General features: G+C 37.9%; 1 protein-coding gene across 2 annotated transcripts in view; it reads right to left on the minus strand.

Annotated features, from left to right (window-relative positions):
* The window catches only part of HBS1L (HBS1 like translational GTPase), a 94,465-nt gene that overhangs the window by 12,850 nt on the left and 67,959 nt on the right, over positions 1 to 13,656 (minus strand). For both annotated transcript variants that reach the window (XM_066247781.1, XM_066247782.1), the window contains 6 exons: positions 11,523 to 11,669; positions 8,588 to 8,662; positions 7,906 to 8,023; positions 7,418 to 7,486; positions 3,969 to 4,073; positions 305 to 395 (listed from right to left, as the gene is read on the minus strand). In XM_066247781.1, coding sequence (XP_066103878.1) covers positions 305 to 395; positions 3,969 to 4,073; positions 7,418 to 7,486; positions 7,906 to 8,023; positions 8,588 to 8,662; positions 11,523 to 11,669 — 605 coding nt within the window. The remainder of the gene's footprint in view (positions 1 to 304; positions 396 to 3,968; positions 4,074 to 7,417; positions 7,487 to 7,905; positions 8,024 to 8,587; positions 8,663 to 11,522; positions 11,670 to 13,656) is intronic.

The raw sequence follows: 13,656 nt of genomic DNA on the forward strand, positions 1-13,656 counted from the left end.
ATTAGGGACTTTTTCTAAATGTTCCCTTCTGGCTTAAAGCCTGGCTCTCTACCACTACTAACCTTACATCAGATTCCCACACCACAGCTTTCACGCAAAGAACATTGTGTGCGCCAACAGGCATTAACTTCAATTCTAAGTAGGTTTTGCTTATCATTCTTATACTTCTATGGTGCCTGTTTTTGACCAAATGAGATTCAGAATTAATACTCATTCTTTCATTTGAACTGGTCAACTGCAAAATTTATGTCTTCTGAGGTCCTATATCCAAAACAATGGTTGTAGAACTCATTTTTTCACTCACTTGATTTTGATGATATCCATCCCAACCAATGTAAGACTAACATGATCGCCTGCTGCTGCCCAGTCGACAGGTTCATCGTGCAGACTGATTCCTGGAAATGAGTAAGAACCGAAGAATACAGGAAAACATCTCAATATCAAACCATAACAACCAAGAGAGTTTGGCTGATTTGTGCCTCATCAGTCACTACTCATCATTTTCAATATGAGTGGATTGAGAGTGAGAAGGTAACTGTGAACGCTGAGGAAAACGCACTTCCTCTAGACTTGACTCTTCTGGAAAACCACCCTAAACACAGAGTGACTTCTATTTGTCCATAAAAAGCTGATTTCTGCTTTTTGAATCATGAATTTTAAACTTATTTATACAACTGAGTATATTCATTAAATATGCCCCATTCAAATATTTCTCTTTATTAATGGATGCAGGCATAACAATATAGTTCAAATTATTTTTAAGAACATAAAATAGGGGACTGGGGAAGGCGTTGAGTCTCTAGTTTTATCAAACAACTACCTACACCAGGCATCCCCAAACTACGGCCGGGCCTGTGGGCTGCATGCAGCCCCCTGAGGCTATTTATCTGGCCTCTGCCGCACTTCCGGAAGTGGTCAGTGAGAGGAGCACTGTATGTGGTGGCCCTCCAATGGTCTGAGGGACAGTGAACTGGCCCCTGTGTATAAACGATCCCACGTCCTCCGAGTACCACCCGGTCATCAGTGCTCAGAAGACCCTTTCACTTATTCCTGTCTCAAAAGCACTGCTCCCCAGAGAGAGAGAGGCACAATGGGAACTGGTTATATGGAAAGGAAGAGATTAATAGTATAAAAAAGTTTTAATTTAAAAATGATCCCAGGTGCTGCTACATCCATTTCTAGGGAAAATCCTGGAGAACAATTACAAGGGCAATACTCAGCTACCTTATTCAAAGCCTTATAAGGAATCTCGTATTTTATGATTCTACAGGGTAAGTTTACGGAATACATTCCTTTCCACAGAACTTGAAACTTGTGAAGACAGCACACAGGCCACCAACTGAATAATTCATGAATGCCATGTTTTCAGTAAATTATAATTTACCCTCATATTTCTGGAAATACTTATTTTTCCAATGTAGCATACACTTAAGCAAGTTTCTTTAAGACTCTTTGAAAATTAAAGGAGAACTTTAAGGGCTCTGAAACAACCTCCAGTTTTATTCAAAATTTATGTGCACATCTGAATTATCCTGACAAGACGGACCATAACTTTCAACAAGGTATCAAAGAGATTCTTGACTCAAAAATTGTTAACAATTATGACATTAAGGAATGTTTGTTAAATTTTCACCTAATTAGGCCCTGGCCAGTTGGCTCAACGGTAGAGCGTCGGCCTGGCATGCGGGGGACCCGGGTTCAATTCCCGGCCAGGGCACATAGGAGAAGCGCCCATTTGCTTCTCTACCCCCTCCCCTCCTTCCTTTCTGTCTCTCTCTTCCCCTCCCGCAGCCAAGGCTCCATTGGAGCAAAGATGGCCCGGGCGCTGGGGATGGCTCCTTGGCCTCTGCCCCAGGCGCTAGACTGGCTCTGGTCGCGGCAGAGCGACGCCCCGGAGGGGCAGAGCATCGCCCCTGGTGGGCATGCCCGGTGGATCCCGGTCGGGCGCATACGGGAGTCTGTCTGACTGTCTCTCCCCGTTTCCAGCTTCAGAAAAATACAAAAAAAAAAAATGTTTCACCTAATTAAATTTAATTTTTAAATGTAGATTTTAAATGATCATATCTGATTTTGTTATGAAATGTGGGATTGAGGGAGCTAGCTGCTTAACATACAACAGAGATTGCCTTAATTTAAGTTTGAACAGCATTCATATCAGAAGTTCAATGAACAATATAAAAAAATCTAAAAGATAATATATAACCCAATCCCCCCCCAAAAAAAAATCTTCATAAGGACCTTCTTCACTGGACAGACATTACAAACAAAAAAGTTCTTTTTCAGCACTCCATGAACCTGATGTTAATAAAGTAAAAACGTAATTAAGAATTTCCATTTTTGGTTGCAGATTTAGTCACTTCTCTCTTTTAGGATACCACTGGTTAGTGAGCCATGGTAGCACCTAAAGTGTTCAGATAGAAATGTGCATTCAAGACCCAAGTGAATGAAGCAAAGCAGTAGGGTTAGAAATTGAGAACCGAGAGCGTCTAGGCTGGGTTAGAAACACAGCTAGCTCTCAAGGAGCGGGCGCTGCTCTCCAGGTGCTCTGATTCGCTTCCCTTGAGCAACCACTGGGTTGAAGTAAATGGGTAGAGTTTCCCTGGAAGTGACCGAAAGGAGAAAGGGAAAGAGTGTGGGCCTTTCTGTCAGAAGTGGTCACAAGGGAGTCAGTGTGTAAGCTCTGTGGATAACTTTAAAACCATGGTTTTAATTGATGTCTACTAATTATTTTAAAAAAAGAACTTCCTATTCTCAAAAAAGTTTGTTAACGTAAAATTAGTATTTCAAAAGTATTGTAGTTCTTGATCACTTTAAAAACAAAAACAGAGATCTGAACTTGCAAACAATACATTGATGTAAAATGATTCTTTGTAAAAAAGTGTATATTACTTTTGATCTAAACATAATTTTCTTGATCTCTGAACAAACAGAAAGAAAAAGGTAAAATGGAAATAATTTTGGCTTTCATCCCCCTATAGATCTTTAAATTCAGGTTAAACTCTGTTACCCAAACAGATATTAATTTCTTAAAATCTTTAAGAAATTAGCTTCTTAAGTAAGCAAATTCATTTTTAAAAGTGCATATTCAAATTTATAAATTAGTAAGGTGCAACTTTGGATATAAATTATAAATAAGAGTAACAGAAGAAGTACTGAAATTTTTAAAATTTTTAACATTCCCAATTATACTTTAGCTAAAAATTGTTACAAATACTACTACTATACTATAAAACAGAGCTTCAGTTTTATGTAGAACTCAGAGGCTTAGTTGAAAGATTTAATCTTAAGGCAAGTATAAAATCATAAACTTTTGAGCAGAATTCAGAAAAGAATAACATGTATACATGTAACATCAAATGATTAGAAAATGAAAATAGTTATCAACCATCATGAAAGGTCATATATTAGGTTATGTGCAAAAGCAATAATTGGTGTACTTGAGCTCACAATTTCTCTTTTCAACATTAGGATTCTCTGCATTTACATCTTATTTTCTTTGGTCTTTATGTAAAAAAATTTTTTTGGCTACAAACATGATCAAAGCTGTTAACGTATAGTAATTCTGAAATACACATTTCAAAGCAACAGACTGTAGCAGTCTGCTGTGCACTATTTAGTGGGGTTGAATTTAATTTCTGCTACTGAATACTATTTTAATGTATCTGTCAGGTGTCTATAGTACATCTGGGTTCAAGCCTAACCAGACTTTTCAAATCAGCGTCAAAAAAAAAAAAAAGAAATGCTACCACAGTTAGAACACTATAGGTACATATATACACACATAGTCACAACAGAAAAAAAACGTTTAATGTTTTCACATTTTTATCTTCAACAGTTAGTATCATTTTGACAGTCAGTTACAATTTCAGTAAGAGGTTATTTATTCTGGAATTAATAACTATACTACGTGTAAAATCTGCTGTCTCAACTTAAGGGTTGTTTAGCAAAAGAAGCTTGCAGAAGAATACCTTTTGCAGTACAAGTTTCATTAGGAGGCATTGCTAGTAGTCGGTCACCGGTCTGGATAAACCCAGCTTCAATTCTACCAGTTACACAGAATCCAGATCCTTGATCTGCAAAACATGCCCAAATCTTATCATGATTAATAAGGCAATGTTATCTGATGATTAATGCTATTAGCCTTATTTGGTTCCCTGGTAATTAATTATATACAACTGTAATTCAATGAAAATTAATGACCACCTCAGAATATTTAACCTATCTAGCAAATGTGCCATAACACACATTCTACTCTTGATTTTCTTACAATTAAAAATATTCACATTAAAAAAAGTAGGAATTCTCTTTTTCAAAGATTTATTGAGTATACTAAGTAACAGGCACTTGGGGGATAAAAAGATGAAAACATAACCACTTGCCCATAAGGATTTACACTGGTGAAGAGAAAGACAAAACAAGCCAGAGACAAATGCTATTTATAATGTACACTACAAACAGAAAAAAGGTGCACAGAAGAGTTTATGTTGAGGAGGAACAATTATTCTTTAGCCTGCACTCAGAAGGAACAGATTACCAGGTAGCTTGTATGTACAGGTAGGAGAAGAAGGAAAACCCTATTGGCCCAGGAGACTGCCTGTGCAAAGGCACAGAGGTAATCACATGTGGGATGTGCTAAGACATATGGGTCAGTTAAATGGAATTGATATGGGACCACATGAAATAATGCAAGAAGGCAAGACATTAGGTAACAGAAGTAGACAGGGACAAATGATAAAGTGGCCTCATAAATCACACTTAGGGCTTGAAGTTCGTCCTCAGTTAAGTAACGGGAGCCAGTTCAGAACTGTGAATCAAGAAGGGACATGCTGGCATTTTCGTATCAGAGAGGAAGGGAGTTTGATCGAAATGCACACACTGAACTGAAGAAAGGAAATAAACTAGAATTTAGGAAGGTGGTATAACACAATTAGGCTGATAACGGGAAAAAGGGAGAAATTTGAGATGACAGTGCATTAACTGTGAGATAGAAAATTAAAAAATAAGACCCATTTTAGCCTTGTTGAATTTGAAGTGTCTACAGGACATACAGGTGGAGAAGATGCATCTCAGGGGACCCCAACCACACCAAATTCCATGAGGATGAGCCCGGGGAGCACACTCCCCGTGGGATGTCCAGTATCTGGAGAACATGAACAGGCTTGGGTTGGAGGGACAGACTGGGGAAGCGTCAAGGCACAGGAGGCAGCTAAAGTCACGAATGTCCATACAAGAGGAGCATGTGGAGCAAGAGGACTGAAGCAATAGAATGCGAGTTAAGAGACAGAAAGAGGAGCCCACAGAAAAGATGCAGAGAGGTCAAAGACAGGAGAGCAGGAGAAAGTGGGTCACAGAAAAGTTTCAAGGCAGATGTGACTACTGGTCTCAGAAGTCGTGCCAAATTCCAGTAAGATGGAAGACAGAACTGAAAAAGGTTACTGCCTTTGGCAAACAAAAGGTCACTTAACCTCACTGGGAACCCTGAGGGGAACAGTGTGGGCAGAAGCCAGGAGGTCCCCTAAAGACAGATGGGAGACGAAAGCATCAAGTCAGCACACACTGTTAATCAAAAAGGAAACGAAGCACCACTTGTATTTTAAATTGGTAACAGTAATTTGGAAAGCATTACCGTATTTCCCCGTTCCTAGAATACTAGAAGCTAATAACAATGAGAGATTTCAGTTTTTTTAAATGATTTTTGTGAGGCACCTTCATTCCCTCATTATTAAACATTTATTAAGCATGTATTCGGTGCCAGGCACTGAGTTAGGTGATACAGATAAAAGCCAGTACTGACCCTCAAGGGAGTTCATGATCTAAGTGAAATAAATTATTCACTTAGCACTAAAACAATTATAGTACTGCATGAAAAACGCAATGACAGAGGATGCAGAGAACACGGAGGAACACCTTACAGTACGTGTTGTGCACTCTCCAGTTATCAATTTATTGCTTCTCAGTTCTAAATCCACTCTTTACTGCCTGCTCTGGGAATAACAGAGATCAGGAGGACAACTGACATCTGTATTGAACTGATTATTCTAATATACAATGTGTCCGGAAAGTCATGGTGCACTTTAGACTGGTCACAGGAAAGCAACAAAAAACAATAGAAATGTGAAATCTTCGCCAAATAAAAGGAAAACCCTCCCAGTTTCTGTAGGATGATGTGGCAGCATGTGCGCATGTGCAGATGATGACATAATACCGTGTATACAGCGGAGCAGCCCACGGCCATGCCAGCCAGTCGAGATGTGGATGGCATAGAGGAAAGTTCAGTGTGTTCTGTGGCTTGCTAAATTTGAATCCGTGACCAAAGCACAACGTGAATATCAGTGCATTTATAACAAAGCACCACCACATAGGAATAACATTACTCGGTGGGATAAGCAGTTAAAGGAAACTGGCAGTTTGGTGGAGAAACCCCATTCTGGTAGGCCATCAGTCAGTGACGAGTCTGTAGAGGCTATACGGGATAGCTACCTAAGGAGCCCTAAAAAATCTGTGCGTAAGCCCACATGGAACTGCACTGAATAGGTATGAAACTGGGAGAATTTTCCTTTTATTTGGTGCAGATTTTACATTTCTATCGTCTTTTGCTGCTTTCCTGTGACCGGTCAAAAGTGCGCCATGACTTTACGGACACACTGTATAAATATCACATATAATATTTATAATATATAAATATTACATATAATATATAAAGATATAACTATCTTTCTACTTACTGACATCTTTTATTCCATTCCCATCTCATAGTTTTCTGTCTAGAGTCTTGTTTGTACTCATTAAGTGAGATGCTTCCTTGGGTACTTAATACAATACCTCCTCTGCAAAGGCTGCACCCCTCCTGTGTCTGGGTACTCGTCCTCAGCCCCAGGGTTCCACATAGATTCCTTATTCTTAAAGTCACTCTTTTATCACAGTAACAATTCTTTATATTAAACTTCCCAGTTTACCTATGTGTGGTATCTATCTCCTGATTGGACCCAGGCTCCTACAGATGGGGAGGAAATGACTAAAGAGCAAGAGAGCAAAACATGGGTAGACAGAGTGGCAACAAAGGCCCTCCTGTGTGGTTAAGAAATCGTGAACGGTCCAGTTTGGTTGAAGAACACAGAAACTAAGGGGATCTAGTAGGAGAAAAAGACTACGAGGCTAAAAGATGAAGGATAAGGTTTTTCATACCTGGAAGATAAGGAGGAGATGGGAAATGGTGAGTGAACTGAAGATTTTTCTGGGCTGGGGAGTTAAGTAACTAGAAGTAGGCTCTTTAAGATTAATTTGGCAAGGATCCTCACACTGGCATAAAGAAGGGAGAATCTGAAAGACAATATAATAATTTTGTCCAACAAAAGAGGTCAGGAGAGAACAGAAAGGCAGGGGTCATACTGAAAAGTAGTTTAGAGGTAGCACTTACCTTTGAAAACATCAGATACACATAATCTAAAAGGCTTATCGATAGATCTTTGAGGAGGCTTGAAGGAATCTGGGGAAAAAAGGGCAAAAAAGCAGGGTTTAATTTAAAAGCAATTTTTGACTCATATCTAAGTAGCCCATTAAAGCCCCTTGTGTCATAGAAAATAATATTTTTTACAAATATAAAAATTAATAGCAAATTGCCTGTCATTCATATAATACTTTGTAGTGTATAAAGTGTATTCACACATGCTAAGTCATTTAATGTCAACAACAGTCTGGGAGGTAGGTAGGGCAGAGATGAGCCTCATTAATTCAATAAGGAAAACTGAGTGTTAGTTTAAATATTGCATGTGGTTTCAAAACTGGTAAGCTTCTCTGACTACAAATCCTATGCTTTTGCACACATATCACTGTCTACTATAAAGAACTCTAAACAATTAATATCAAGTTTATAATGCATCAAAAGTAGTAAGGCAGTATTCTTACCAATTTGTTCTAATAAACATAGTCCTTTATACCATTTTGTAAGTTCACTCGACTGAGACCTTGTGATTAGATTTTCACCACTGAGACCACTTGTAGGGATAAAAGCGACATCACTTTCCTATTAAAAAAGAAAGAATATATGAAACTTAATACAACGTTGTTTTTCAAAAGTTAAAGGTTCACTTTACCATAATTGAACCACGCTGGCAAAAGCAACATCAATTTTCTTTTTAAAATGTAATAGAAATCATAGAACTATAATCTTGAAGTTATCTCATCCAACAGTTTCAACACTTGATTTTGTGAGAAATTTACAAATAGGTTACAAAACATGCAAGCATTTTTTCTCCAGTAACATAGGTAAATATTTTTATTTTTGTTGGAGAAATTCCTCTCTAATAGTTGCCATTTTTCTCTGTGATGTCCCTAAATCTCTATATCTAAATTAATAGGTGGAAAGAAGTCTTTCAGTTATATTAAATACTAGTCAATTTATAAAACATGCAATTTAAGATGAAGTAATCCAAAGAACTAAGATAAATACACACAATACTGGGAGAAATAAGAACAGTAAGAATTAAAGATACTTAAAAAGACAAAAAACACAAAGTATCAGTTTTTTTCTCACAACAATAAAATGAGACTTAAGGAAAATAACTAAATAAATTTAAAATTATCTTACCTTAAAACCTGCTTGCTTAAGAAAGTGCCCAAGTTTTCCAGTAATCTCTTGAAATCTTTCTTGTTGCCAATTAACCTGATAAAGATTCAACTTAATTTTAAAACTATGCTGCCAACCATGCTTTATATAAAATTTAAATACATGCAATAAAATATAAATAATCAAGACTATAAAATATAAATATAAAATCTACTAAAATAAAGTTTTTTAAAACTAAAATTCAGAATATAAGATCTTAGTATTAATACGATCTAAAAGTAACTTCTACAGCAGAAAATCTAGAAACAAACTCCAACACAGATAGAAATTTTTGTACATGCTCAAACTGATACCACATTTGGGGAGAAAAAATGATAATTTATTAAACTGTGTTTCGGACTACCTGCTGAAATAAAGTCAAGTAGACTAAAAATTGTCACATGAACTCTAGTAACATTATGCATGCTGTAGTATTTAAGGGTAAGTATAACAATCCTGTTACTTGGAAATTCTTATCAAAATAAAATGGATTCCGGATGGATATAGTGGTACATAGACAAAAATGTGACCAAGCAAGTAGTAGAATCTTAAGTAGTGGGTATAATATAGGTATTTACTTTTTTCTTTTTTTTTTTCCTTTTTTCTTTTTTCCTGAAGCTGGAAACGGGGAGGCAGTAAGACAGACTCCCGCATGCACCCGACCGGGATCCACCCGGTACGCCCACCAGGGGGCGACGCTCTGCCCACCAGGGGGCGACGCTCTGCCCACCAGGGGGCGATGCTCTGCCCATCTGGAGCATCGCTCTGTTGCGACCAGAGCCCCTCTAGCGCCTGAGGCAGAGGCCATGGAGCCATCCCCAGCGCCCGGGCCAACTTTGCTCCAATGGAGCCCTGGCTGCGGGAGGGGAAGAGAGAGACAGAGAGGAAGGAGAGGGAGAGGGGTAGAGAAGCAGATGGGCACCTCTCCTGTGTGCCCTGGCCGGGAATTGAACCCGGGACTTCTGCATGCCAGGCCGACGCTCTACCACTGAGCCAACCGGCCAGGGCAGGTATTTACTTTTAAAATTCTTTCAACTTTTCTTTATATTTGAAAATTTCCATACTAAAATACTGGGGGAACAAAGGTTTATATGTAAAACAAGGTAGGTGAATATGTATCTGATTCTAGGGTAAGAAAATACCTAAGCATAAAGAAAGTCAAAAGGAAATATTTATAAATTTGAATATATGTCAAAAATAAAGCACAAACAGAATGAAAAGTAAAATAATAAATTGGTAAAAATATTTAAGACAAGATAAAAGATTAACATCTTTAATAAATAATGCTTACAAAATAAGAAAAATGTTGCAAAAATAAGCAAATTCATAAATAATTCCAAAAGAAATAACACAAATAGTCAATAAATATACAAAGTATATTTACATATTATTGGAACTATTGAAATATAAATTAAAAAAAAGAAATATCGCCTGACCAGGTGGTGGTGCAGTGGATAGGGCATCAAACTGGGATGCAGAGGACCCAGGTTCGAGACCCCGAGGTCGCCAGCTTGAGCGTGGGCTCATCTGGTTTGAGCAAAACTCACCAGCTTGGACCCAAGGTCGCTGGCTCGAGCAAGGGGTTACTTGGTCTGCTGAAGGCCTGCGGTCAAGGCACATATGAGAGAGCAATCAATGAACTAAGGTGTCACAATGAAAAACTGATTATTGATGCTTCTCATCTCTCTGTGTTCCTGTCTGTCCCTATCTATCCCTCTCTCTGACTCTCTCTCTGTTTCTGTAAAAAAAAAAAAAAAAAAAATTTAAATCATGTTTTATATACTATTAGACTGGAAAATAATCCTTTAATAGCAGGAGTGTTGATAACAGTTTGGGAAAATGACCATACCATACGCATCAAGAGGGAAAAAAACCAGAACTTTTCTCAAAGACATTTTCATCTTGTACAATAGAACAACTCTTAAAAATGAATAGGTGCAGGCCCTGGCCGGTTGGCTCAGCGGTAAAAGCGTTGGCCTGGCATGCAAGAGTCCCGGGTTCGATTCCTGGCCAGGGCACACAGGAGAGGTGCCCATCTGTCTCTCCACCCCTCCCCCTCTCCCTCCTCTCTATCTCTCTCTTCCCCTCCTGAAGCGAGGCTCCATTGGAGCAAAGATGGCCCGGGCACTGGGGATGGCTCTGTGGCCTCTGCCTCAGGCGCTAGAATGGCTCTGGATGCAACAGAGTGACGTCCCAGAGGGGCAAAGCATCGCCCCCTGGTGGGCATGCCAGGTGGATCTCGGTCAGGCGCATGCAGGAGTCTGTCTAACTGCCTCCCTGTTTCCAGCTTCGGAAATAAAAAAAATAAAATGAATAGGTGCAAAAGCCCAGAAATTTCCATAGAATAAACTTATTCTACATACATGCAAATACACACAAAACTGGAAACATTCGTAAGTAGGGGATTGTCTGAATAAATTATATCTTTAAAATAGACTGAAGCTATAAAAACAACCTCCTTATACAAAAGTTATTTTTTACTTGAAAACATATATAATTGTCATTTTTTTTAAAAAAAAAGCAGATAATAAAACAGATCTTAACCCAATATATAAATAAAAGATTATTTAAAAAAAAAGAAATTGTTTGGATATACAAAATGAATAGTACAGTATCAAGTTTTTTTAGGGGGAAAATGTTAGGAATATAGGTTATTCCAGGTTTTTAACTAAAATAAATGGATATTATTTTATAACTAAAAACAATTTTAAGATATTTTAATTAATTTTGAAAATAAGACATCTTTTTGCTTAAAAATTAGTCATCTCTCATTTATTTAATATCAGAATCATGAATTCATTTTTAAAACATAGCAATTGGACTAATAAAATACACTAGTCCCATCTGAGGTCATCAATATGGCAGAATAACATCTTAACTAGCATCTAAGATGAATTCTCATAAAGCCTTTAATTACCTGGTCCATTTTATTGACCGCAACTGCAAGCTGCGTTACTCCAAGAGAACGAACCAAGAGGCCGTGTTCTCGTGTCTGTCCGCCCGTCTCAAACCCAGCTTCAAACTCTCCCCGGCTGGCGTCTACAACTAACACAGCCACATCCGCCTAAGGAGGAGGAAGACAGTCAAAACTAGAAATCATATCACAGCATTCTAATTCAAAGACCAGATTATTTAATTATTTGTGTTGGTCTGATTTGAAAGGCATAATTGAACCTGACATCAAACACCAAAGCAAATCAAAAAGAATTATACAGATGGATTAAAATTTTTTAATTAAAAAAAGTACTATTGTGCAGCAGAGAAAAAATGACAAAGGATTTTAAAATTCCCCATATTTGATTGCATAATTAAAATATTTAGGTAAAGGAGGGAAAACATAAAGTTGAAACATAAGTAAACAGGCACAAATACTGGTAACATAGTATATAAGGTGTAAGTTACAATCAAATAAGACTATTCCGCAAAAAGGACTAAACGACATAGCTATAAAAAACTACTTCAAGGACACAAATATTTGCTAAAGAAACATAAATGGCCAATAATCATGAAGAGATTAAAATTCATCGGAAACCAAAGAAAAGAACATTAAAAATACAACATATCCTCCCTTTTCCCACATTTACAAATTACATTCGCAAAGATTTTTTTTGGAAAAAACTGTTCACTGAAAGTAAGGGTGCAGTGAGGAGGGCATTCACACCACGCCTGTGGGACTTGAAGTACACAACCTTCTGGAAGGTATCTTCTCAAGAAGTTTAATATATATATACACACACACACACACACACACACACACTTTTGTTTCTCATCAGTTCCACCTCAGGGACCCCACCCTAGAGAAATAATTATGGCTCTACAAAGATATTTAGCACTGTATTGCTTATATTAATGAAAACTGTGAATGAATAAGTTATCAAAAAATAGCATCTGACCCTCAACAGCCACTGAGAAAGAACCTGGAATAACACGTTTCCTGACCTTTATGGACCATTTTGAGAATGAGATGCAAGACGTTTCTCTCCTCATACACAATTTACACGAAAGAAGGAAAGAGCGAACCTCAGCCAGAGCTCATCCCCTCAGGAGCCCTACTGACTGGTTCCACAGGCTCCCCTCTCCCTTGTGACGCTTCTTCACATGATTCCACTCACATCACAGGGATGCAGCCTTTGAAAATTTGCAGTAAACAGTGTGTGCAACCATGGAGGTGCCTTCATTTTCTTTCTCGTCATTTACTTCTGTCAATGTACTGTCAGGACATTGTTAAAGAAACACGCATTTTTCCCTGTTACGGCGTTTGCCTTTTCTGCATACCTGTTCTCACAGAAACCTGCTTTTCTGTCATCCAGGACAGTGACTACATTTGGCATTCCCCTTTAGCTATCTCAGAATGTTACATGATATAGCCCTGTCTCAAAGGTCCTTTTCCATTCCATCCCCATCAAGTTGTCTGGCCTTTTGGTCAGAACAGGTCCACAATAACTTTTCTCTTTGTTGTTTTCTCAACAAAGGAAAGAAAACTTATGTCTGTGCTGTCCAGTTTTTAAAGAAATTCACATACATTATCATATATAATCCTCATTATCATGGGAAAGAAAAAGGCCATAAAGTAAACAAAAATGTTTTTTGTTTTATTTTTTAAGATTTTATTTATTCAAATTTAGAGAGAAAAGAGAGAGAGAGAGAGAATAGGGAGGAGCAAGAAACATCAACTCCCAAAAGTGCCTTGACCGGGCAAGCCCAGGGTTTCGAACCAGCAACCTCAGTGTCCCAGGTCAAGGCTTTATCCACTGTGCCACCACAGGTCAGGTAATAAAGATTTTGCACTGAATAGAAATCAAATACTTTGCACTGAATAGAAAAACTTTGTAGTTTAGAGTCTCATCCACATACTTTGGTGGGGCAATTTACACTATTATTTCTTTTACCTTTTATTCTCACCCCATAATTCCTTCTGCTTTAATTCTACATGTAAGTGCAACATTCATTTTCATTCCTTCGTAACTTAAAATGGTGAATTCTGGTTTCTTTAATGAGACCCAGTTCTTTTGCTCACGGGTTCTTTGTTAACAGCCCAAACGAACAATCAA

This window comes from Saccopteryx bilineata, chromosome 12, assembly GCF_036850765.1.
Source record: "Saccopteryx bilineata isolate mSacBil1 chromosome 12, mSacBil1_pri_phased_curated, whole genome shotgun sequence".
NCBI classification, from domain to species: domain Eukaryota; kingdom Metazoa; phylum Chordata; class Mammalia; order Chiroptera; family Emballonuridae; genus Saccopteryx; species Saccopteryx bilineata.